The following is a 27314-nucleotide window of genomic DNA, read 5'->3' as shown; positions in this document are numbered from 1 at the left end:
TGAAAAAAAAAATCATGAAAATTAAGCTTAATGCCCATATAAGGTTTTCCAAAAAAAAAAACGGGGCATTATTATGACAAAAACTCAAGTTTTGAGCCATTATTATGTTACTGTCACTTGGGTGTTCACTAGGAAAATTTAGCTAATTCAAAATAAACCTCTATAGGGGGAGGGTGAGAGTGGAAGGATGGATGGTCAAGGTTGGCTTAAAACTCTCTTGTGGGCACCGTTGGGCATGGTCGGCCCCCCTACGACACCACACATGCCCATGACATTAGACGGATTGAAAATTTTGGATCATTCGACGGATTTGACGCATAATTTTTTGTCCGAGACCCGATTTGACGCGAAAAATAATTTTTTTGAAAAAAAAAAAATCAAAAAAATTCTAAAAAAATTCAAAAAAAATATTAAAAAAAATTTTTTTTGAAAACAAATTTGTTGGCTCTAAGCAAGGGCACGACATGGCCCAAGCAAGGCAAGGTATGACCCAAGAAAGGCAAGCAAGGGCACGACATGGCCCAAGCAAAGCAATGCATGACCCAAGAAAGGCAAGCAAGGGCACGACATGGCCCAAGCAAGGCAAGGCATGACCCAAGAAAGGTAAGCAAGGGCACGACATGGCCCAAGCAAGGCAAGGCTTGACCCAAGAAAGGGAAGCAAGGGCACGACATGGCCCAAGCAAGGCCAGGCATGACCCAAGAAAGGTAAGCAAGGGCACGACATGGCCCAAGCAAGGTAAGCATGACCCAAGAAAGGCAAGCAAGGGCACGACTTGGCCCAAGCAAGGCAAGGCATGACCCAAGAAAGGTAAGCAAGGGCACGACATGTTAGGTTATGATACATATGATATTACATAAATCATGCGGAAACAACCATTAACCCAGGAATACATATTATTTACACATAATCATATAGCATAATTTAGATGCATACTCTTTGTTGCGTGCCCTCCCTAGCTGCGCCCGAACCAAACAAGAACAAGTCTTTAGGACTCCAAGTGTCGTCCCTCCGTAGATAGTCCACAGCACGTCCGGATCCGCCTTAAGATTGACCAACTAGAATCGCCCTTAAGGTACTAGAATTTTCTGCACTTTTGAGCAAGATGTGTGGCTGAAGTTTTCTCTCAAAAACTCACTTTGAATACTTTGAAACTCGTTATAAATTGTGAACCCAGGCCACATATTTATAGGGTTATGGAAAGGGAATTGGAATCCTATTCAGATACAAATTAATTAAACCTAGAATCCTACAAGAACTCTAATTTAATTAATTTATCAAATAGAATTAGGAATTTAATCATTAACCGAACTCTGCACGTTTTAGGAAACGTGCACGAACACAAACACTTACGCACACACACACGACAGCCTCGATGGGCCGCCCATGCGTGCGTGCGAGCAGCAGCCCACGCAGCGAGGCCTGCGCGAGCCACAAGCCCACGCAAGCACCCGCGCGCGCTGCGCGCGCTGTGCGCGCTGCCACGGCCTGCTGGGCCTGGCCTTGCGCTGGGCCTGGCGTGGCTGTTTGTGTGGCGCGCTTGGCTTGCTGGGCGATGGCCTGGCTTCGTGCTGGGCCCTCGTCCGGCAGGCCTCGTCCGATGCTTATTCGTACGATACGCTTCCGATTAAATTTCCGATTCCGGAATTCATTTCCGATACGAACAATATTTAACATTTCCGATTCCGGAATTAATTTCTGTTTCGAACAAAAATTTAATATTTCCGTTTCCGGAATTATTTTCCGATTCCGGTAATATTTCCGATTCTGACAATATTTCCGTTTCCGGCAATATTTTCGATTCTGGTAATATTTCCATTTCCGATAATATTTTCCGATACGTACCATGTTTCCGTTTCCGGCAACATCTACGACTTGGATAATATTTATATTTCCGATACGATCCATATATCCGTTTCCGGTAATATCATCGTTTCCGGAGTATTCATTTCTTGCCTGTGACGATCTCAGCTCCCACTGAAACCAAGATCCGTCGATTCCGAATATCCATAGATAGAGTATTTAATGCCATTAAATACTTGATCCGTTTACGTACTATTTGTGTGACCCTACGGGTTCAGTCAAGAGTAAGCTGTGGATTAATATCATTAATTCCACTTGAACTGAAGCGGCCTCTAGCTAGGCATTCAGCTCACTTGATCTCACTGAATTATTTAACTTGTTAATTAATACTGAACCGCATTTATTAGACTTATCATAGAATGCATACTTGGACCAAGGGCATTATTTCCTTCAGTCTCCCACTTGTCCTTAGGGACAAGTGTGCATTTCCTAATTCCTTTGTCGCTCGATGCTTGCTCTTGAACATAAGGTAAGAGTTGTCATCCTTATTATGTCCAGAGGTGTTCCTCGGTTTCAGAGTTCAACTGATCAAATAAACAGATAATCATAGCCTATGATTCATCCGAGCACGGCCATGCATTTCACAGTTTCTAGCTCTCCGAGTGGCCTTGTACAACTTTTAAGCATCTCATCCCGATTTATGGGAGGACAATCCCAATCTTGCGATCTTGAGATTAGACTTCGTTTGATAGGTGATTACCTGAGCGTTGCCTTTATAGCCTCCTTTTACGGTGCGACGGTTGGTCAACGTCAAAGCAACCAGTTCTCAAACAAGTAATCTCAAATCACTCAGGTATTGAGGATTTAGTGTCTAATAATTTAATGAAATTTACTTATGACAGATTTTCATCTCTTACAGTAAAGTTTCATAGGTCTTGTCCGATACTAGTCTTCCCAAAGTAAGTATCTATGCAAATGATTATGACATTGCCATGTCCACATAGTTCAAGAAACAGAACTACTAGTCATCTTGCATTCTAATCGTCTAACGTTTTCTATGCGTCCAATTTTATAGAAAACTCCGACTAGGGACCATTTTCAACCTTTGACATTCAAGTTCACTTGATAGACATTTCTTAGTCACAGGACTGGTCCTGACAGTCTATCTTGAATATATCGTCAAATTGAAGGGACTCATCATTTAATAAACCACAAATTAAATGGAAAAATGAATTCTTTTCATTTATTGTGAATGATTAACCAATAATGTTTTACAAAGATTTAAACTCTAAAACTTTAAAACATTAAACAGAGACATCAAAGCCATTCTCCAATATGCTTGATTCCCATAGCTGCAGTGTGCGAGTTGTGCTTCGCCTGCGGCAGAGGTTTAGTTAATGGATCTGATATGTTGTCATCAGTTCCAATTTTGCTTATCTCGACTTCTTTTCTTTCAACGAACTCTCGTAGAAGGTGAAATCTACGAAGTACATGCTTGACTCTCTGGTGGTGTCTAGGCTCTTTTGCCTGTGCAATAGCTCCGTTATTGTCACAATACAGGGCTATTGGTCCTTTAATGGAGGGGACTACACCAAGTTCACCTATGAACTTCCTTAGCCATATAGCTTCCTTTGCTGCTTCATGTGCAGCAATGTACTCCGCTTCAGTTGTAGAATCCGCAATGGTGCTTTGCTTAGCACTTTTCCAGGCTTACTGCTCCTCCGTTGAGGCAGAAGACAAACCCAGACTGTGATCTGAAATCATCTTTGTCGGTTTGGAAACTTGCGTCCGTATAGCCTTTAACAATTAATTCATCATCTCCACCATAGACCAGGAAGTCATCTTTGTGCCTTTTCAGGTACTTCAGAATGTTCTTGGCAGCAGTCCAATGCGCCTCTCCTGGGTCTGACTGGTATCTGCTCGTAGCACTGAGTGCGTACGCAACATCCGGGCGTGTACATATCATAGCATACATTATTGAACCAATTAATGATGCATATGGAATCCCATTCATTCGTCTACGCTCATCAAGTGTTTTTGGGCACTGAGTCTTGCTTAGAGTCATTCCATGAGACATGGGTAGGTAGCCTCGCTTGGAGTCCGCCATCTTGAACCTATCAAGCACCTTATTGATATAAGTGCTTTGACTAAGTCCAATCATCTTTTTAGATCTATCTCTGTAAATCTTGATGCCCAATATGTACTGTGCTTCTCCTAGATCCTTCATCGAAAAACATTTCCCAAGCCAAATCTTGACAGAGTTCAACATAGGAATGTCATTTTCGATAAGCAATATGTCGTCGACATATAATACTAGGAAAGCAATTTTTCTCCCACTGACCTTCTTGTATACACAAGATTCGTCTGCGTTCTTGATGAAACCAAAGTCACTGACTGCTTCATCAAAACGTATATTCCAGCTCCTGGATGCCTGCTTCAATCCGTAGATTGATTTCTTTAGCTTGCATACCTTTTTAGCATTCTTTGGATCCTCAAAACCTTCAGGCTGTGTCATAAACACAGTTTCTGTTAAAACGCCGTTTAAGAAAGCAGTTTTGACATCCATTTGCCATATTTCGTAATCGTAATATGCAGCGATTGCTAACATTATCCGAATAGACTTTAGCATTGCAACTGGCGAAAAGGTTTCATCGTAATCCACACCGTGGACTTGCCTGTAACCTTTTGCAACCAATCTAGCTTTAAAAACTTCAAGTTTCCCATCCTTGTCCTTTTTCAGTTTGAAAACCCATTTGCTTCCAATGGCTTGATAGCCATCTGGCAAATCGACCAAATCCCATACTTGGTTTTCAGACATGGAGTCTAATTCAGATTGCATGGCTTCTTGCCATTGCTTGGAGCTAGGGCTCGTCATAGCTTGTTTGTAAGTCGCAGGTTCATCACTTTCAAGTAATAGAACGTCATAGCTCTCGTTCGTCAAAATACCTAAGTACCTTTCCGGTTGAGATCTATATCTTTGCGATCTACGCGGGGCAACATTTCTAGATTGACCATGATTCTCACCAGATTCTTCTAAAGATCTCTGAGTTTCATCCTGAATGTCATCTTGAGCATTCTCTAGAGTTTGTTGTTCGACTCGAATTTCTTCGAGGTCTATTTTTCTCCCACTTGTCATTTTGGAAATATGATCTTTCTCCTAAAAGACACCATCTCGAGCAACAAACACTTTGTTCTCAGATGTATTGTAGAAGTAATACCCCTTTGTTTCCTTTGGATAGCCCACAAGGATACATTTGTCAGATTTTGGATGAAGTTTGTCTGAAATTAATCGTTTGACGTATACTTCACATCCCCAAATCTTAAGAAAAGACACATTTGGAGGCTTTCCAAACCATAATTCGTATGGAGTCTTTTCGACAGCTTTAGACGGAGCTCTATTTATAGTGAGTGCAGCTGTATTTAGTGCATGTCCCCAAAATTCTAATGGAAGTTCGGCCTGACCCATCATTGACCTGACCATGTCTAGCAAGGTTCTGTTCCTCCGTTCCGACACACCGTTCCATTGTGGTGTTCCAGGAGGAGTCAACTCTGATAGAATTCCACATTCTTTCAGATGGTCATCAAATTCATAGCTCAGATATTCACCGCCTCTATCAGACCGCAGTGCCTTAATCTTCTTGCCTAATTGATTCTCTACTTCACTCTGAAATTCCTTGAATTTGTCAAAGGATTCAGACTTATGCTTCATTAGGTAGACATAACCATACCTACTGAAGTCATCAGTGAAAGTGATAAAGTAGCTGAAACCACCTCTAGCATTTGTACTCATTGGTCCACATACATCTGTATGGATTAAACCCAATAGTTCATTTGCTCTTTCTCCAACTTTAGAGAAAGGTTGCTTTGTCATTTTGCCAAGTAAACATGATTCGCATTTACCATAATCCTCTAAGTCAAATGGTTCTAGAATTCCTTCCTTTTGAAGTCTTTATAAGCGTTTCAAGTTTATATGGCCTAATCGACAATGCCACAGATAGGTGAGATCTGAATCATTCTTTTTGGCCTTTTTGGTATTTATGTTATATACTTGTTTGTCGTGATCTAATAAATAAAGTCCATTGAATAATCTAGCAGATCCATAAAACATCTCTTTAAAATAAAACGAACAACTATTGTCTTTTATTAAAAAGGAAAATCCCTTAGCATCTAAGCAAGAAACTGAAATGATGTTTTTAGTAAGACTTGGAACATGGAAACATTCTTCCAGTTCCAAAACTAGCCCGGAGGGCAACGACAAATAGTAAGTTCCTACAGCTAATGCAGCAATCCGTGCTCCATTTCCCACTCGTAGGTCGACTTCACCCTTGCTTAACTTTCTACTTCTTCTTAGTCCCTGTGGATTGGAACATAAGTGTGAGCCACAACCTGTATCTAATACCCAAGAAGTTGAATTAGCAAGTATACAGTCTATAACGAAAATACCTGAAGATGGAACGACTGTTCCGTTCTTCTGATCTTCCTTTAGCTTTGGACATTCTCTTTTGTAATGGCCTATTCCATCACAATAAAGACAGCTTGATGTGGACTTGTCCTGCTTTGATTTAGCATTGCCCTTGGACTTTCCACCTTTCTTGAATGGTCTCTTTCTAGCCTTGAGTAAATCTTTGGCTTCACAGTCCAGTACTATTTCAGCCTTTCTGACAAGGTCAATAAATTCTGCAACTGTTTCTTCTCTTGGTTCACTTAGGTATAGTTGCTTGAAGCGACCAAACCCACTGTGTAGTGAATTGAGCAAGACAGAGACTGCCATCCTTTCGCTTATTGGTGTTCCTAGTAGACTTAGGCGATCAAAATATGAACACATAAGATCCACATGGAACCACAGTGGGACGCCTACCCTCTGTTTAGTGCGAAGGAGCTGAACATGTGTTTCTTGGACCTCCATCCTATAACACCTGTTGGGAGAACTAACCTTTAGACCAGACATTGATTCAATCAACTCATGGACGTTCAGGTCCCTGTCCTCCGTACTTCCACGACAGATATCCCTCAGATTCTTGATGAGCGTAAAAGGTTCATAGGCTACAAACCTTTTTGCCCAATCATCAGGGATATTGTTCAGCATGAGACTCATAACCTTTTTGAGATCCGCATCCCAGGCGTAAAATCTCTCAGGGGTCATGTCTCTGGCATAGTAGCTTGGCATGGGATGTGACAATACATACTCAAGTGTTAGGTTATGATACATATGACATTACATAGATCATGCGGAAACAACCATTAACCCAGGACAACATATTATTTACACATAATCATATAGCATAATTTAGATGCATACTCTTTGTTGCGTGCCCTCCCTAGCTGCGCCCGAACCGAACAAGAACAAGTCTTTAGGACTCCAAGTGTCGTCCCTCCGTAGATAGTCCACAGCACGTCCGGATCCGCCTTAAGATTGACCAACTAGAATCGCCCTTAAGGTACTAGAAAATTTCGGCACTTTATGAGCAAGATGTGTGTTTTAATTTTCTCTCAAAAAACTCACTTTTGAATACTTTGAAACTTGTGTATAAATTATGACCCCTAGGCCTTTATTTATAGAGTTATGGAAAAGGAATCGTAATCCTAGTAGGATACGAATTAATTGAAATTAGAATCCTACATGAATTCTATTTAATTAATTTATCCAATTTAGGAATAGAAATTTAATCATACACTGACTCTTGTAGATTTAGGAATCACGCATGAGCACAAACTCACACACACACGGCAGCCACAAGGGCTGCCCATGCGCGTGCGAGCAGCAGCCCACGCAGCGCGGCCCACGCAACGGTGGCCTTGGCGCGCGCTGGGCCTGCCTTGTGGTAGGCCTGGGCGCTGCCTTGGCTGGGCTTGTGGCGCGCGCGTGCTTGCTGGGCGATGGCCTGGCTTCGTGCTGGGCCTTCGTCCGGCAGGCCTCGTCCGATGCTAATTCGTACGATACGCTTCCGATTAAATTTTCAGTTCCGGAATTTATTTCCGATACGAACAATATTTAATATTTCCGATTCCGGAATTAATTTCCGTTTCGAACAAATATTTAATATTTCCGTTTCCGGAATTATTTTCCGATTCCGGTAATATTTCCGATTCTGACAATATTTCCGTTTCTGGCAATATTTCCGATTCTGGTAATATTTCCATTTCCAATAATATTTTCCGATACGTACCATGTTTCCGTTTCCGGCAACATCTACGACTTGGATAATATTCATATTTCCGATACCATCCATATTTCCGTTTCCGGCAATATCATCGTTTCCGGAGTATTCATTTCTTGCCTGTGACGATCTTAGCTCCCACTGAAACCAAGATCCGTCGGTTCCGAATATTCATAGATGGAGTATTTAATGCCATTAAATACTTGATCCGTTTACGTACTATTTGTGTGACCCTACAGGTTCAGTCAAGAGTAAGCTGTGGATTAATATCATTAATTCCACTTGAACTGAAGCGGCCTCTAGCTAGGCATTCAGCTCACTTGATCTCACTGAATTATTAACTTGTTAATTAATACTGAACCGCATTTATTAGACTTAACATAGAATGCATACTTGGACCAAGGGCATTATTTCCTTCAGTCTCCCACTTGTCCTTAGGGACAAGTGTGCATTTCCTAATTCCTTTGTCGCTCGATGCTTGCTCTTGAACATAAGGTAAGAGTTGTCATCCTTATTATGTCCAGAGGTGTTCCTCGGTTTCAGAGTTCAACTGATCAAATAAACAGATAATCATAGCCTATGATTTATCCGAGCACGGCCATGCATTTCACAGTTTCTAGCTCTCCGAGTGGCCTTGTACAACTTTTAAGCATCTCATCCCGATTTATGGGAGGACAATCCCAATCTTGCGATCTTGAGATTAGACTTCGTTTGATAGGTGATTACCTGAGCGTTGCCTTTATAGCCTCCTTTTACGGTGCGACGGTTGGTCAACGTCAAAGCAACCAGTTCTCAAACAAGTAATCTCAAATCACTCAGGTATTGAGGATTTAGTGTCTAATAATTTAATGAAATTTACTTATGACAGACTTTCATCTCTTACAGTAAAGTTTCATAGGTCTTGTCCGATACTAGTCTTCCCAAAGTAAGTATCTATGCAAATGATTATGACATTGCCATGTCCACATAGTTCAAGAAACAGAACTACTAGTCATCTTGCATTCTAATCGTCTAACGTTTTCTATGCGTCCAATTTTATAGAAAACTCCGATTAGGGACCATTTTCAACCTTTGACATTCAAGTTCACTTGATAGACATTTCTTAGTCACAGGACTGGTCCTGACAGTCTATCTTGAATATATCGTCAAGTTGAAGGGACTCATCATTTAATAAACCACAAATTAAATGGAAAAATGAATTCCTTTCATTTATTGTGAATGATTAACCAATAATGTTTTACAAAGATTTAAACTCTAAAACTTTAAAACATTAAACAGAGACATCAAAGCCATTCTCCAATATGCTTGATTCCCATAGCTGCAGTGTGCGAGTTGTGCTTCGCTTGCGGCAGAGGTTTAGTTAATGGATCTGATATGTTGTCATCAGTTCCAATTTTGCTTATCTCGACTTCTTTTCTTTCAACGAACTCTCGTAGAAGGTGAAATCTACGAAGTACATGCTTGACTCTCTGGTGGTGTCTAGGCTCTTTTGCCTGTGCAATAGCTCCGTTATTATCACAATACAGGGCTATTGGTCCTTTAATGGAGGGGACTACACCAAGTTCTCCTATGAACTTCCTTAGCCATATAGCTTCCTTTGCTGCTTCATGTGCAGCAATGTACTCCGCTTCAGTTGTAGAATCCGCAATGGTGCTTTGCTTAGCACTTTTCCAGCTTACTGCTCCTCCGTTGAGGCAGAAGACAAACCCAGACTGTGATCTGAAATCATCTTTGTCGGTTTGGAAACTTGCGTCCGTATAGCCTTTAACAATTAATTCATCATCTCCACCATAGACCAGGAAGTCATCTTTGTGCCTTTTCAGGTACTTCAGAATGTTCTTGGCAGCAGTCCAATGCGCCTCTCCTGGGTCTGACTGGTATCTGCTCGTAGCACTGAGTGCGTACGCAACATCCGGGCGTGTACATATCATAGCATACATTATTGAACCAATCAATGATGCATATGGAATCCCATTCATTCGTCTACGCTCATCAAGTGTTTTTGGGCACTGAGTCTTGCTTAGAGTCATTCCATGAGACATGGGTAGGTAGCCTCGCTTGGAGTCCGCCATCTTGAACCTATCAAGCACCTTATTGATATAAGTGCTTTGACTAAGTCCAATCATCTTTTTAGATCTATCTCTGTAAATCTTGATGCCCAATATGTACTGTGCTTCTCCTAGATCCTTCATCGAAAAACATTTCCCAAGCCAAATCTTGACAGAGTTCAACATAGGAATGTCATTTCCGATAAGCAATATGTCGTCGATATATAATACTAGGAAAGCAATTTTGCTCCCACTGACCTTCTTGTATACACAAGATTCGTCCGCGTTCTTGATGAAACCAAAGTCACTGACTGCTTCATCAAAACGTATATTCCAGCTCCTGGATGCCTGCTTCAATCCGTAGATTGACTTCTTTAGCTTGCATACCTTTTTAGCATTCTTTGGATCCTCAAAACCTTCAGGCTGTGTCATAAACACAGTTTCTGTTAAAACGCCGTTTAAGAAAGCAGTTTTGACATCCATCTGCCATATTTCGTAATCGTAATATGCAGCGATTGCTAACATTATTCGAATAGACTTTAGCATTGCAACTGGTGAAAAGGTTTCATCGTAATCCATACCGTGGACTTGCCTGTAACCTTTTGCAACCAATCTAGCTTTGAAAACTTCAAGTTTCCCATCCTTGTCCTTTTTCAGTTTGAAAACCCATTTGCTTCCAATGGCTTGGTAGCCATCTGGCAAATCGACCAAATCCCATACTTGGTTTTCAGACATGGAGTCTAATTCAGATTGCATGGCTTCTTGCCACTGCTTGGAGCTAGGGCTCGTCATAGCTTGCTTGTAAGTCGCAGGTTCATCACTTTCAAGTAATAGAACGTCATAGCTCTCGTTCGTCAAAATACCTAAGTACCTTTCCGGTTGAGATCTATATCTTTGCGATCTACGCGGGGTAATATTTCTAGATTGACCATGATTCTCACCAGATTCTTCTAAAGATCTCTGAGTTTCATCCTGAATGTCATCTTGAGCATTCTCTAGAGTTTGTTGTTCGACTCGAATTTCTTCGAGGTCTACTTTTCTCCCACTTGTCATTTTGGAAATGTGATCCTTCTCCAAAAAGACACCATCTCGAGCAACAAACACTTTGTTCTCAGATGTATTGTAGAAGTAATACCCCTTTGTTTCCTTTGGATAGCCCACAAGGATACATTTGTCAGATTTTGGATGAAGTTTGTCTGAAATTAATCGTTTGACGTATACTTCACATCCCCAAATCTTAAGAAAAGACACATTTGGAGGCTTTCCAAACCATAATTCGTATGGAGTCTTTTCGACAGCTTTAGACGGAGCTCTATTTATAGTGAGTGCAGCTGTATTTAGTGCATGTCCCCAAAATTCTAATGGAAGTTCGGCCTGACCCATCATTGACCTGACCATGTCTAGCAAGGTTCTGTTCCTCCGTTCTGACACACCGTTCCATTGTGGTGTTCCAGGAGGAGTCAATTCTGATAGAATTCCACATTCTTTCAGATGGTCATCAAATTCATAGCTCAGATATTCACCGCCTCTATCAGACCGCAGTGCCTTAATCTTCTTGCCTAATTGATTCTCTACTTCACTCTGAAATTCCTTGAATTTGTCAAAGGATTCAGACTTATGCTTCATTAGGTAGACATAACCATACCTACTGAAGTAATCAGTGAAAGTGATAAAGTAGCTGAAACCACCTCTAGCATTTGTACTCATTGGTCCACATACATCTGTATGGATTAAACCCAATAGTTCATTTGCTCTTTCTCCAACTTTAGAGAAAGGTTGCTTTGTCATTTTGCCAAGTAAACATGATTCGCATTTACCATAATCCTCTAAGTCAAATGGTTCTAGAATTCCTTCCCTTTGAAGTCTTTCTAAGCGTTTCAAGTTTATATGGCCTAATCGACAATGCCACAGATAGGTGAGATCTGAATCATCCTTTTTGGCCTTTTTGGTATTTATGTTATATACTTGTTTGTCGTGATCTAATAAATAAAGTCCATTGACTAATCTAGCAGATCCATAAAACATCTCTTTAAAATAAAACGAACAACTATTGTCTTTTATTATAAAGGAAAATCCCTTAGCATCTAAGCAAGAAACTGAAATGATGTTTTTAGTAAGACTTGGAACATGGAAACATTCTTCCAGTTCCAAAACTAGCCCGGAGGGCAACGACAAATAGTAAGTTCCTACAGCTAATGCAGCAATCCGTGCTCCATTTCCCACTCGTAGGTCGACTTCACCCTTGCTTAACTTTCTACTTCTTCTTAGTCCCTGTGGATTGGAACATAAGTGTGAGCCACAACCTGTATCTAATACCCAAGAAGTTGAATTAGCAAGTATACAGTCTATAACGAAAATACCTGAAGATGGAACGACTGTTCCGTTCTTCTGATCTTCCTTTAGCTTTGGACATTCTCTTTTGTAATGGCCTATTCCATCACAATAAAGACAGCTTGATGTGGACTTGTCCTGCTTTGATTTAGCATTGCCCTTGGACTTTCCACCTTTCTTGAATTGTCTCTTTCTAGCCTTGAGTAAATCTTTGGCTTCACAGTCCAGTACTATTTCAGCCTTTCTGACAAGGTGAATAAATTCTGCAACTGTTTCTTCTCTTGGTTCACTTAGGTATTGTTGCTTGAAGCGACCAAACCCACTGTGTAGTGAATTGAGCAAGACAGAGACTGCCATCCTTTCGCTTATTGGTGTTCCTAGTAGACTTAGGCGATCAAAATATGAACACATAAGATCCACATGGAACCTCAGTGGGACGCCTACCCTCTGTTTAGTGCGAAGGAGCTGAACATGTGTTTCTTGGACCTCCATCCTATAACACCTGTTGGGAGGACTAACCTTTAGCCCAGACATTGATTCAATCAACTCATGGACGTTCAGGTCCCTGTCCTCCGTACTTCCACGACAGATATCCCTCAGATTCTTGATGAGCGTAAAAGGTTCATAGGCTACAAACCTTCTAGCCCAATCATCAGAGATATTGTTCAGTATGAGACTCATAACCTTTTTGAGATCCGCATCCCAGGCGTAAAATCTCTCAGGGGTCATGTCTCTGGCATAGTAGCTTGGCATGGGATGTGATAGTACATACTCAAGTCCATTGAGTTTGACTATTTCAACTAGCTTAGCTTCCCATTCAAGAAAATTTGTCAGGTTCAGCTTGACCATAAGCTCAGAACCCATGATGATGTTTTGATTGTTGTTTGCCATATTAAAACTACAATTGAAAAGAATAAACAAATAAATAACCATTCACAGTTTCTCTTAATAAACTTAAATTCTAGCATACATGCATAATTCAATGTTTATTAAGCATTTTATTCAAGTTATGTGTTCCGGCAGGTGTGAATAAAATGATTCCAAGATCCTAAAATCATTGAAGAACTAAGCACAGTTTGTCGACTTAATCCTAGAACATCTTAGGTAAGCAAAAGCCTTTTGCTAGTAGTCTAGAAACTATTCTTGGTTGATAGGTACGTCTAAGAACTTATTAGGTAAACCTATCGAATTTGCCACGACATAAAAGGACTCCTTACTTATATCGTTGAGTTTCACCAAAACTAACATGTACTCACAATTATTTGTGTACCTTGCCCCTTTAGGACCAACAAGTAACACCTCGCTGAGCGAAAACTATTACTAGATTGATGTAAAGGATATCCAAGCAAGTGTATATTTTGGCATGGCACCTTTTAACTCAATTTTTAAGTTTGGAACTTAAGGCTCTTACTATGTTGGTTAGATTTTAAGTGAACTAAAATCCTTAATCATGCAACATAATCAAGCTTTTGATCTCATGCATTTTAAGACATATTTAAAGCAATAAATAACTTAAAACATGCATAAGATATTTGTGATCTAGTATGGCCCGACTTCATCTTGAAGCTTTGACTTCAAAGTCCGTCTTGAAAATCTCCGTGGGAGGCACCATTTTCTTCAAATAGGATAAGCTATAACTAATTACAACTATTTGATGGTTCGCAGACCATATTTGAATTGAAAAATAACTTTGGTACTTTAGACCAATTACATTCAAATTAATGGTACGCAGACCATATTTTCTATCCTATTTGGGCCATACTAGTCACTTCATAACCTGCAAAACAGTACATATACAATATATAACATTCACCCATTCATTATCATGAATGGCCCACATAGCTGGTTAGTAAAACACATTATGCATCACGTAAACATTTGCAGCAATTAATCAAGGGCACCAAAATTTTAGAATGCCTTTTACATGCGGAATTGACACAAAAATCACTCAATTCGGATGAGTAACGAAGAAACTGCCGAAAAACTGCGTACGTATAATTAAATAAACGCAATTTGCAATTAATTAACAATTACGAAAATTAATCACCCCTTTTAATTCTTGCAAATTTGTAATATTTAACCATGTTCATGCAATTTTAGATTATGAAAATAATAAGGGGCTCGTGATACCACTGTTAGGTTATGATACATATGACATTACATAGATCATGCGGAAACAACCATTAACCCAGGACAACATATTATTTACACATAATCATATAGCATAATTTAGATGCATACTCTTTGTTGCGTGCCCTCCCTAGCTGCGCCCGAACCGAACAAGAACAAGTCTTTAGGACTCCAAGTGTCGTCCCTCCGTAGATAGTCCACAGCACGTCCGGATCCGCCTTAAGATTGACCAACTAGAATCGCCCTTAAGGTACTAGAAAATTTCGGCACTTTATGAGCAAGATGTGTGTTTTAATTTTCTCTCAAAAAACTCACTTTTGAATACTTTGAAACTTGTGTATAAATTATGACCCCTAGGCCTTTATTTATAGAGTTATGGAAAAGGAATCGTAATCCTAGTAGGATACGAATTAATTGAAATTAGAATCCTACATGAATTCTATTTAATTAATTTATCCAATTTAGGAATAGAAATTTAATCATACACTGACTCTTGTAGATTTAGGAATCACGCATGAGCACAAACTCACACACACACGGCAGCCACAAGGGCTGCCCATGCGCGTGCGAGCAGCAGCCCACGCAGCGCGGCCCACGCAACGGTGGCCTTGGCGCGCGCTGGGCCTGCCTTGTGGTAGGCCTGGGCCCTGCCTTGGCTGGGCTTGTGGCGCGCGCGTGCTTGCTGGGCGATGGCCTGGCTTCGTGCTGGGCCTTCGTCCGGCAGGCCTCGTCCGATGCTAATTCGTACGATACTCTTCCGATTAAATTTTCAGTTCCGGAATTTATTTCCGATACGAACAATATTTAATATTTCCGATTCCGGAATTAATTTCCGTTTCGAACAAATATTTAATATTTCCGTTTCCGGAATTATTTTCCGATTCCGGTAATATTTCCGATTCTGACAATATTTCCGTTTCCGGCAATATTTCCGATTCTGGTAATATTTCCATTTCCAATAATATTTTCCGATACGTACCATGTTTCCGTTTCCGGCAACATCTACGACTTGGATAATATTCATATTTCCGATACGATCCATATTTCCGTTTCCGGCAATATCATCGTTTCCGGAGTATTCATTTCTTGCCTGTGACGATCTTAGCTCCCACTGAAACCAAGATCCGTCGGTTCCGAATATTCATAGATGGAGTATTTAATGCCATTAAATACTTGATCCGTTTACGTACTATTTGTGTGACCCTACGGGTTCAGTCAAGAGTAAGCTGTGGATTAATATCATTAATTCCACTTGAACTGAAGCGGCCTCTAGCTAGGCATTCAGCTCACTTGATCTCACTTAATTATTAACTTGTTAATTAATACTGAACCGCATTTATTAGACTTAACATAGAATGCATACTTGGACCAAGGGCATTATTTCCTTCATCAAGTCCATTGAGTTTGACTATTTCAACTAGCTTAGCTTCCCATTCAAGAAAATTTGTCAGGTTCAGCTTGACCATAAGCTCAGAACCCATGATGATGTTTTGATTGTTGTTTGCCATATTAAAACTACAATTGAAAAGAATAAACAAATAAATAACCATTCACAGTTTCTCTTAACAAACTTAAATTCTAGCATACATGCATAATTCAATGTTTATTAAGCATTTTATTCAAGTTATGTGTTCCGGCAGGTGTGAATAAAATGATTCCAAGATCCTAAAATCATTGAAGAACTAAGCACAGTTTGTCGACTTAATCCTAGAACATCTTAGGTAAGCAAAAGCCTTTTGCTAATAGTCTAGAAACTATTCTTGGTTGATAGGTACGTCTAAGAACTTATTAGGTAAACCTATCGAATTTGCCACGACATAAAAGGACTCCTTACTTATATCGTTGAGTTTCACCAAAACAAACATGTACTCACAATTATTTGTGTACCTTGCCCCTTTAGGACCAATAAGTAACACCTCGCTGAGCGAAAACTATTACTAGATTGATGTAAAGGATATCCAAGCAAGTGTATATTTTGGCATGGCACCTTTTAACTCAATTTTTAAGTTTGGAACTTAAGGCTCTTACTATGTTGGTTAGATTTTAAGTGAACTAAAATCCTTAATCATGCAACATAATCAAGCTTTTGATCTCATGCATTTTAATACATATTTAAAAGCAATAAATAACTTAAAACATGCATAAGATATTTGTGATCTAGTATGGCCCGACTTCATCTTGAAGCTTTAACTTCAAAGTCCGTCTTGAAAATCTCCGTGGGAGGCACCATTTTCTTCAAATAGGATAAGCTATAACTAATTACAACTATTTGATGGTACGCAGACCATATTTGAATTGAAAAATAACTTTGGTACTTTAGACCAATTACATTCAAATTAATGGTACGCAGACCATATTTTCTATCCTATTTGGGCCATACTAGTCACTTCATAACCTGCAAAACAGTACATATACAATATATACCATTCACCCATTCATTATTATGAATGGCCCACTTAGCTGGTTAGTAAAACACATTATGCATCACGTAAATATTTGCAGCAATTAATCAAGGGCACCAATAATCCACCAATTATTCAGTCCTTATTAATTCTAATCAAGTTGTTTTAACCTTAAGGATTTGTAGACCTTGTTATCCCACTTTATTGGACTAACGACATAACTGCTTTGACGTCTGATATTGTCGTGCCATCCAGGTATCATCGTGTCGCAGGTGGCGTCGTGTCAAGTGAGCCTGTCGAGTGAAGCGACAGGCGACAAAGCCTGGGCGACGTAAGACCAGCGACAAGGCTCTGGCGACAAAGAGGAGTTAGGTCAAGTTCCAAGCCCAGAAGCCCAACATGGGCCACGCCGTCATAAGATGGGAAGAGGTCCAAGCTTTGACCGAAGATTAGGGAGTTTGTTGAAGACGTGAGCAACGGCCAAGGAGGAATCCCTATCTTCCAGGGATCTTCCCAACCAATAGAACCGTTAGCATTTGGCATATAAAAGCATAAAGAACGGCGTGATGAAGACACATTGACTCAAGCACTTAAACTCTTAAGCTATCAACTGTCTTTAGCGTTCATCATTGTACTTTAGATCTTCGATATCAATTCTCAGAAAAGAAGAGCATAAACAATCATATAGAATACTTAGTGGATTGATAGCCTCATAGCTATCCGCGGTTTTTTACCTTATTCCTGGGTTTTCCGCGTCAACACTTCTCGGTGTCGTGTCTCCTTTATTTGTGTTATTAATTCTTTGCTTAGTTAGTGTCGATCCTAGCCGAAAGTCGTCTCCATACGAATTTTGGCATAAACAGTTTGGCGCCGTCTGTGGGGACATTAACTAGGTTTTACACAAAAGCACCCCTTTCACCATGGCTACTGGAGAGATGACGATCGCAGAGATGAAAGCGGCTTACGAGAAAGCCCAAGCCGAGCTAGCCCAAGAGAGGGCATCCAATGAAACCCTCCAGAAAGAGCTCGAATCTGTGAAGAGCAACAAGCACCAGTCCCGCTACAAAGGTGGGAAGCCGAAAAAGCTAACGTTCGAGATGCCCGATGACTTTGAAGATGTGACCGACGATGAGGAGGAGACCCGTGAGGAAGAAGACAAAGAAGCTCCCGATCCGGTGACCCAACGCCTGAACAAGATGGATGCACGCATGACGAAACACTATTCCCGCCTGATGAAGTTAATGACCAGGTTCCCCGGGGCACCTACACCAGTGGAGACCGAGCCGACCGACGGGTATGCAGCGTCGCCGTTCTGCGAAGCGATCGCTAGAGTGACAGTTCCGCACACACTCCGGCTCCCAATCTGGACCACCCTGTACGACGGGACGTCCGACCCCTATAGGCACGTCAACTTCTACAAGCAGCGCATGTGGCAGATCGGGATTCCGCACGACCTAGTGGAACCTGTTATGTGCAAATCTTTCGGCGGCACCCTTGATGGAGCAGCTTTGGAATGGCTCACGAACGTCCCCCCCAGATCCATCTCCTGTTTGTCCGATCTCATCAACGCCTTCTACCAACAATTCGCCAGCAGTCGCCAGTTAGAAAAGCAAACCAGTGATCTCTATCGGTTGGTTCAAGGGCCAACCGAGTCGGTACGCGATTATTTTAACCGTTTTAATTGTGAAAAAATTGGTACAAAAAATTGTGATGTCAGGACCGCTATTGAGGCATTCAAGAGAGGCCTCATCCCCAATTCGGAGCTATACCGGGAAATAACCAAATACCCCTGTGCAACTTTCGAAGAGGTGCGATCAAGGGCCACCGCCCAGATGCGAATCGAAGACGACGAGGTTATCCGAACAGCATCTCAACGATCGATAGGAGGCAGCAGCGACAGAAGATCGTACACCCCGAGGAACAACAATTGGCGACACCAACCATATGTTCGGCAAAACCAGGTACAAAATGTCAATCAGTATTATGATACTAACAATGTTTACAGGAACGAGCGGGTCGAACACCCTAACATCTCCGACTACGGCTTCAACGTCGACATTGGAGGTGTGGTGAACGCCCTTCAAAATGTAGGTGGAACAGTTAGATGGCCCCGGAAGAACGACAGACCGGACTCCATGAAGGACATGAGCAAATGGTGCGACTTCCACCGCGACAACGGACACACAACCGAGGAATGCATATCCCTCAAAAAGGAAGTCGCATACCTCCTGAAACGGGGGCATCTAAAAGAACTGTTGAGCGACAAGGGAAAAGAAACATTTTCCAAAGAGCAAACCACCCTGCCCGGCCCAACGACAAGCAGCGAGCGACCAGACCCACCACCGTTCAATAAAGTGGTAAATGTTATTTCCGGTGGTTCAGATATTTGTGGACTAACCTCTTCTGCAGCTAAAAAAATTAACAGGGGAGAATCTGAGACCGTAGAAGAGGGACAAACCGAAGACGAGGTCGCACTACACAGGTCCCTAACCGCAATGGCTATCACTTTTGACGACTCAGATTCTGTAGATACACAGCGGGAGCACCACGACGGGTTGGTAATATCGCTCCCAATAGGGAATGCATTGATCAAAAGGATACTGGTCGACAACGGAAGCTCAGCCAACGTACTGTTCTTGGAAGCACTACAAGAAATGGGATTAGAAGAGAAAAACATTGTAAGGAGATCAACAGTTCTGGTAGGGTTCAGTGGAGAAGCACTACGGACAGTAGGAGAGATATCGCTGCCTACATACGCAGAAGGCGTCAACATGATGACCAAGTTCAACGTCGTCGATTGTCCATCAGCATACAACGTCATCCTAGGACGACCATGGATCCACAAAATGAAGGCAGTGCCCTCAACATATCACCAATCAATCAAGTTTCCAACCAAGTGGGGGGTCATGGAAATCAAAGGGCAGCAAAGAGATGCGAAGAAATGTTATGAGACAGCACTGAAGCCATCCAAGTCACCCATCTAGCAATTACAGCCAGGGTCGACATCGGACGACCCCGACGACCAACAAATCGACGAGATAGTACTGGACCAGACAAAGCCAGACCAAGTCGTAAGGATCGGAGCCTCACTGCCTGACAACATCAAAAGTCAGATAGTGTCGTTCCTAAGAGAAAACTCAGACTGTTTCGCTTGGTCACACGAGGACATGACGGGAATCAGCCCAGACGTGATCACCCACAAGCTCAACGTCGACCCCAGCTTCAGACCGGTAAAACAGAAACGACGTAAGTTCGCTCCCGAAAGGAATAAAATCATAGACGAAGAAATACAAAACTTGATAGATTCAGGGAAGATCAGAGAGGTCAAATATCCAGACTGGTTAGCAAACGTCGTCGTCGTCAGTAAAAAAAACGGAAAATGGAGAGTCTGCATCGACTTCACAGATATCAACAAAGCTTGCCCCAAGGACCCATTCCCTCTGCCGCACATCGACGCCCTGGTCGATGCCACAGCTGGACACGAGCTACTCACATTCATGGACGCCTACTCAGGATACAACCAAATCCTTATGCACCCAGACGACCAGGAAAAAACGTCTTTTGTAACAGATAGAGGAATTTATTGTTATAAAGTCATGCCTTTTGGTCTTAAAAATGCAGGTGCGACATACCAAAGATTAGTCAACAAGATGTTTAAAGACCAACTCGGAGACACAATGGAAGTATACATTGACGACATGCTGGTAAAATTGAGGAAGGCTGACGATCACGTGGAACACTTACGACAATCCTTCGACATACTAAAAAAGTACGGTATGAAACTTAACCCGACTAAATGTTCTTTCGGAGTGTCCGCAGGAAAATTCTTAGGTTACATCGTCACCCAACGAGGAATCGAGGCCAGCCCCGACCAAGTGCGAGCGATCATCAACATTCAATCCCCCAGGAACATAAAAGAGGTACAGCGCTTGACAGGAAGAGTGGCGGCACTAAACCGTTTTATATCACGGTCGTCGGACAAGTGTCGATTATTTTACGACGTCTTGCGCAAAAACAAGGGGTTTAACTGGTCCGACGACCACGAAGCAGCCTTGCAAAACCTCAAAAAATACATGATGTCGCCACCCCTCCTATCCAAGCCAAAGGAAGGAGAAGTCTTACAACTCTATTTAGCCGTTAGCTCGACGGCCGTCAGCGCGGTCCTAGCTCGAGAAGACGAAGCACAACAACTACCCATTTATTACATCAGTAAGTCACTACTGGAAGCAGAGACCAGGTATTCCTCCCTCGAAAAACTCATTTTAGCACTCGTTACCGCAGCCAAAAAACTAAGGCATTATTTTGAAACTCACCAAATAGTGGTGATGACTAACTATCCAATCAAGTCTGTGATGCGTAGGCCAGAACTGACAGGTCGAATGGAGAAGTGGACAATGGCACTAGGAAGGTTCGACATCAAGTATCAACCAAGGACGGCTGTAAAGTCGCAGGCTCTAGCAGATTTTGTGGCAGACTTCAGCCCCGACTTAGAGAGAATAGCAGACGACGAAGTCAAACTCATCAACAACATAGAAGAAATATGGACACTCTTCGTCGACGGCTCATCTAACTTTCGTGGTGCAGGTTTAGGCGTCGTACTGAAGTCGCCACAAGGGGACATGATAGCACAGGCAATCTGTTGCGACTTCAAGGCAACTAACAACGAAGCAGAATACGAGGCACTAATCGCCGGAATGACATTAGCTATGGAATTAGGGGCAAGCGGACTCAACATCTTCAGCGACTCACAACTAATCGTCAACCAGATTAACGGCGACTACGAAGCTAAAGACTTAAAAATGACCTTGTACCTCGAGAAAGCAAAAGAGTTAACTTCCAAATTCAAACCCTTTTCCATCAAACAAGTCCCAAGAGACCTAAACACGCAAGCCGACGCCCTTGCCAACCTAGGATCCGCACTCAGAAAATCACCATTCTCGACCATACCTCTAGTACACCTACTGTCGCCCGCCGTCGAAAAAGACATACCACAAGACGCCAGCCTCGTCCTATCAACCTCAAACACAGACAGCTGGACCAAACCCATCTTCGACTACCTAAAGCACGAAACTCTACCCGACGACAAACTAGACGTCAGAAAGGTACTTTTCAAAGCTTCACGATATGTTATTTTGCAGGACGTGCTATTTAAGCGATCAGCGAACGGAATGTTGATGCGATGTGCCGAAGAAATCGAATGGGAAATACTATTGAAACAATACCACGAAGGAGAATGCGGAGGACACGAAGGAGGACGAAGCTTATCAACCAGAATCAAAAGAAATGGATACTATTGGCCAGCAATGCTTAAGGACGCCATGAGGTACGTATCCAAGTGCGACAAATGCCAACGACACGCAGGTATGACACATAAACCATCCGAATTTTTGCACCCAACCCTAACTCCGTGGCCTTTCATGAAATGGGGGATGGACATCGTCGGCAAATTGCCCGTCGCCCCAGGACAAAAGGTCTTCATGTTAGCCCTAACAGATTATTTTTCCAAGTGGATAGAAGCAGGTGCATTCCAACAAGTAAGGGACAAAGAGGTATGCTCGTTCATATGGACTAACATAATATGCAGGTTCGGAATACCGTCAGAAATCATCTGCGACAACGGATCACAATTCATCAGCGACAAAACAAGAGCTTTCTGCAAAACATGGAACATCGAGCTAAAAACATCGACGCCCAGATACCCCCAAGCAAACGGACAGGCGGAATCCAGCAACAAAACGATCATCGCGTCGCTGAAGAAACGGTTGGACGACAAGAAGGGGCGATGGGCAGAAGAACTACCATCCATCCTATGGGCCAACAGGACGACGCCTAGGACGGCAACAGGACAGACTCCCTTCTCACTCGTTTACGGGTGCGAAGCAGTACTTCCCCCTGAAGTGACGTTGCCCAGTGCACGATATGGACTCATGACGCCGGAGCAAAACGACGTAGAACTCAGCGAAAACCTCGACAACACAGAAGATCTCAGGGAAGCAGCGTTGATAAGAATGGCGTCACAACAACAGATCGTGGCAAAATGCTTCAACAAAAATGTCAAAGTGAAGATGTTTAAAGAAGGAGATTGGGTACTGCGCAAAGTATTCCAAAACACGAAAGAATTAAACGCAGGTAAATTAGCACCAGCTTGGGAGGGACCGTACTTGATCGACAAAATCGCCGGAAAGGGGGCATACAGACTCATTACCAAAGATGGCAAATCGGTCCCCCGAAGCTGGAACGCAACACATCTTAAACTTTACTATTTTTGAAATCTCGTCGTAACCAATTCTATCAGACATCGTATCGTCGTCTTTGTTTTTCTTTATCGTTTTATTTCCGTTTAAAAACCATTACTGACTTAAGCATCGGAGGGCCGTTGGCATCCCCAACGGCCAATCCTCCTAGCGACCCATGTTTTCTTTTGCAGAGTACAAGACACACGACGAATGATAGCCAGAAACAACGACGTACGACGCAAGACGAGAGCACGAGAAACAGCGAAAAAACAGCGCAGGTATGATTTTACACATCAGTCGATCCAATACTTATTACTTGACAGTTCCACTTGGTTGCAAAGCATCTACTACACGACGGGGTAACCATAAGAAACAAACGACTAAGGAAAAGAAAAACAAATTTATCACAAACACCACACAACGCGCGACCCCAAAGGCCACGACTTTCACATCATCAAGCGAAAACACAAACACACAAAATATCCAAACACCTCGCCGCCGCCATCGACGACGAGTAAAAACATCCAAAATGCAACAACAAAAACTAAAATATCCATACCACTAACTATTACATAAAAACATCAACTAGCCATTACATATGTTCGTCTGGAAGAGGGGTCGAGACAACTTGATCCGATATCGGGGGCATGTCAACATTGACCGTCGCGTCTGCCAAGTCCACCTCGGGAGGGGCGACGACGGGAACATCTCCCTCGCCTTGCTCCATGGACGCTTCACCCTCTCGATCAACGGAAGAAACGTCTTCGACCAGAGGGGCGACATCGGCATCAGCTCCGTTAGTACCAGCAGTGTCGGCTTCCATCGCCAACTCATCCGCGTCCACCACCGGCACCGACAACTCCTCAAGGGTACCACCATTAGCAAGGTAGTCATCCACCTCTTTTTGGCATGGCCAGAGGCTAACCTCCCCCTTCAAACACGAGAACATCATCTGCGCCCTCGTCCTCCACACAGCCAAAGCCTCGCAATCCTTAAACTCCTCCTGCAAAGCGTCGTATAAAATCCTTAACCCTTGCATTTCTTCCACGGTCGACGCCAACTCCCCCTTTACCCTTTCCAACTCCTTCGACGTGTCAGCAATCTGGTCGTCCTTGCCCTTTAATTGTTCGTCTTTCGACTTAACCGCCGCAGCAAGATCGACCAACTTCTTCTCAGAAGCCATCCACTTACCTTCCCAAGAAGTCGCCGCCTTCTTCGCCATAGCCACTTGGTTCTTCGAGGAGATAAGCTCGTCGCACAGTAAGGAGCACTGCCTACGCACGGCCAAAGCAGCCTGTGACGCCTGTAAAGAAAAACATGTCACGAAAGCGACACACGACACGCTTACAAATACTATGAACTGAATAAAATAACATAAATACACTTACCCGCAGGCTTAGTTCAGCAGCGTCCGACGCGAGAGAAAGAGGTACGACCTCATGATAACGCTGATACGTCGAGGGCAATATCAAACGGTATGCATGCGGCCAAACAACGGCATCTTCACCGTCGCCCAAGAAGTTCGGGGGCAGAGTGACAACAGTATCCTCGACCTAAACTTTGTCAGCAGGACGCTTCTTGGCCGACGCAGCAGGGGGCCTAGTCGCAGCAACAGCAGTCGACGACACCTGAAACGGCCTCGGCGGCGACGACGACGATAGAGGATGAAAACCTTCACCCCCTATAACAACGGGCGTCTCAGGCGACGCACCTATCTTAGAATAACGAGGCACGAGAGGCATCGCCTGACCACCCTGCCCACCAGCATTACTGTTCGACCTCAACCGCTTCCTCGCTCGTTCCATCATCTCGCTCTGTGACATCCTCGACACTGGCTTAGACGACAGCGTATTCTCTTCAACAAACAAAGCGAGAAACCATCAAAAACACACCCCGCAGATAAACCAAGTATATAAGAAACCAAACCAAAAATACCTGATGTGTTAGCCATCTCAAACTCTTCCTCCGATGCAGACGACGAATTCCCAACGACTTCCTCGAGTAAGTCCAACCTCCGTCGACGACGAACTAAGCAAATCGTCTCGTCTTCAGCCTCCTCCTCGTCAACGTCACCAACTTGACTCCCCTCTTGACTTCCCAAACGACCTCCGTCACGGCTGAACGATCTCTCCACGACAGAACAACCCAGAAACCTCAAACACTTATCGTGAGAGTCAGAGTTCAGACCAGCTAACGACGTATCAACAACTGCAAGACAAAGCCAAGTAAGACAACGTTCAGTAAAACATCATAAATCAAAAGTACAGAAACATAAAGTACCTTCCGTCGTCCACCCTTCCACTAAGAAGTTTCCTACTTCTCCCAGAGACGCCTTATTCACATAAACAAAACGACTTTGCCAACCCCTATCATTTACAGCTAACCCGACACACAAATTCTTCTTCTTTTTCTTCGTCACCAAAGTATACCGACAACACTCCTTCAAGGATAAATCATAAACATGCATCAGATCAGCCAAGTCAAACGGTGTTCGCCAACCCGAAGTAACCCTATGCACTACAGTAAAAATACGCCAGATCTGGGGCATCAATTGGCCAGGGCTTAAATTGAACACCTCAACAAAAGATCTAGCCAAGGGTGTAAAAGGAAACAAAAACCCCAGAATAAAAGGGTACTCATACATGACCACATAACCCTCCGGGCAATCCTTGGCCTCATCCTCTTGACCAGGAATCCTCACTTCAGCCGACGGCGGCAGACCGGCGAGAGTTATAAAAGCCGTTGGATCCTCAACAGTAGAGTAGAACGGGTTGAGTGACTTGGCCCGACTAACCCCAACATCTTCCTTATCCTTAACCACGGTCGGCCTAGTTTTTGCCATCGCTCTACTAAAATCTACAAGAAAATCGAAGGAAATGATCGAAATTTTACCTGGGTATGGCTAAATCGAAGCAACGAAAGCAATTCCTCCCTTCCTTTTCTCTCTCTTGTTTTCAGATCTGGAAACTTCCTTCGAAAAATTCTAAGACACTTTATTTCATGTCGCGATAAATTGGCATTTATTACTTCGAGAATCGGAACGGTTCCGTCCCACGAACTGGACGGTTGTAGACGGTTTACTTTTTGAATTTTGAATTGTTTCTTTTGCTTTGCATGCACTCCGCAAACTCACAATTGGGGGCAAACTGTTATCCCACTTTATTGGACTAACGACATAACTGCTTTGACGTCTGATATTGTCGTGCCATCCAGGTATCATCGTGTCGCAGGTGGCGTCGTGTCAAGTGAGCCTGTCGATTGAAGCGACAGGCGACAAAGCCTGGGCGACGTAAGACCAGCGACAAGGCTCTGGCGACAAAGAGGAGTTAGGTCAAGTTCCAAGCCCAGAAGCCCAACATGGGCCACGCCGTCATAAGATGGGAAGAGGTCCAAGCTTTGACCGAAGATTAGGGAGTTTGTTGAAGACGTGAGCAACGGCCAAGGAGGAATCCCTATCTTCCAGGGATCTTCCCAACCAATAGAACCGTTAGCATTTGGCATATAAAAGCATAAAGAACGGCGTGATGAAGACACATTGACTCAAGCACTTAAACTCTTAAGCTATCAACTGTCTTTAGCGTTCATCATTGTACTTTAGATCTTCGATATCAATTCTCAGAAAAGAAGAGCATAAACAATCATATAGAATACTTAGTGGATTGATAGCCTCATAGTTATCCGCGGTTTTTTACCTTATTCCTGGGTTTTCCGCGTCAACACTTCTCGGTGTCGTGTCTCCTTTATTTGTGTTATTAATTCTTTGCTTAGTTAGTGTCGATCCTAGCCGAAAGTCGTCTCCATACGAATTTTGGCATAAACAGACCTAATCAAGAGTTTATGACTAAAATACGCTCCCACTTAAACCAATAAATTCATATGCTTTACTAATTTTAAACATAAAAATGTACTTCTAGTCTAACCGGAAACATACAAATTTAATTAAAATTTAAAGCTCATATAAATTTATAATTGAATCCAAAAAGTTTAATTTAATTTCAGTCGTTATTTAAATTAATTCATGATTTTAATTTTAGTAAAATAATTAGAATAAATAACATTTATTATAATTACAATATTCAAAACTAAAATCCAAGAAAATAATTTAAATTATTAATTTTAAAATTAATTAAAATTACGTGAACTGAAATTTTCAAATTAAACATTCAAAACGATCTAATCGTAATGCAAACACCCTACGCATTGCAC

General features: G+C 42.5%; 2 protein-coding genes across 2 annotated transcripts; one reads left to right on the top strand and one right to left on the bottom strand.

The window, feature by feature from the left end:
* Positions 1 to 17792: 17792 nt before the first annotated feature.
* LOC130464934 (uncharacterized) lies at positions 17793 to 19856 on the top strand. Its single transcript, XM_056834072.1, has 2 exons — positions 17793 to 18502; positions 18590 to 19856. The coding sequence occupies exons 1-2, from the start codon at positions 17793 to 17795 to the stop codon at positions 19854 to 19856; spliced, it is 1977 nt and encodes a 658-aa protein (XP_056690050.1).
* A 4805-nt stretch (positions 19857 to 24661) lies between these two features.
* LOC130464933 (uncharacterized) lies at positions 24662 to 26104 on the bottom strand. Its single transcript, XM_056834071.1, has 3 exons — positions 25389 to 26104; positions 25044 to 25316; positions 24662 to 24963 (listed from the first exon to the last, which is right to left on the bottom strand). Exons 1-3 carry the CDS (start codon positions 25948 to 25950, stop codon positions 24662 to 24664), a joined length of 1137 nt encoding a protein of 378 aa, XP_056690049.1. The 5' UTR covers positions 25951 to 26104.
* Positions 26105 to 27314: the final 1210 nt, after the last annotated feature.

This window comes from Spinacia oleracea, unplaced genomic scaffold (assembly GCF_020520425.1).
Source record: "Spinacia oleracea cultivar Varoflay unplaced genomic scaffold, BTI_SOV_V1 SOVchr0_017, whole genome shotgun sequence".
Classification (NCBI taxonomy): domain Eukaryota; kingdom Viridiplantae; phylum Streptophyta; class Magnoliopsida; order Caryophyllales; family Amaranthaceae; genus Spinacia; species Spinacia oleracea.
This window is presented reverse-complemented; position numbering and strand designations above follow the sequence as displayed.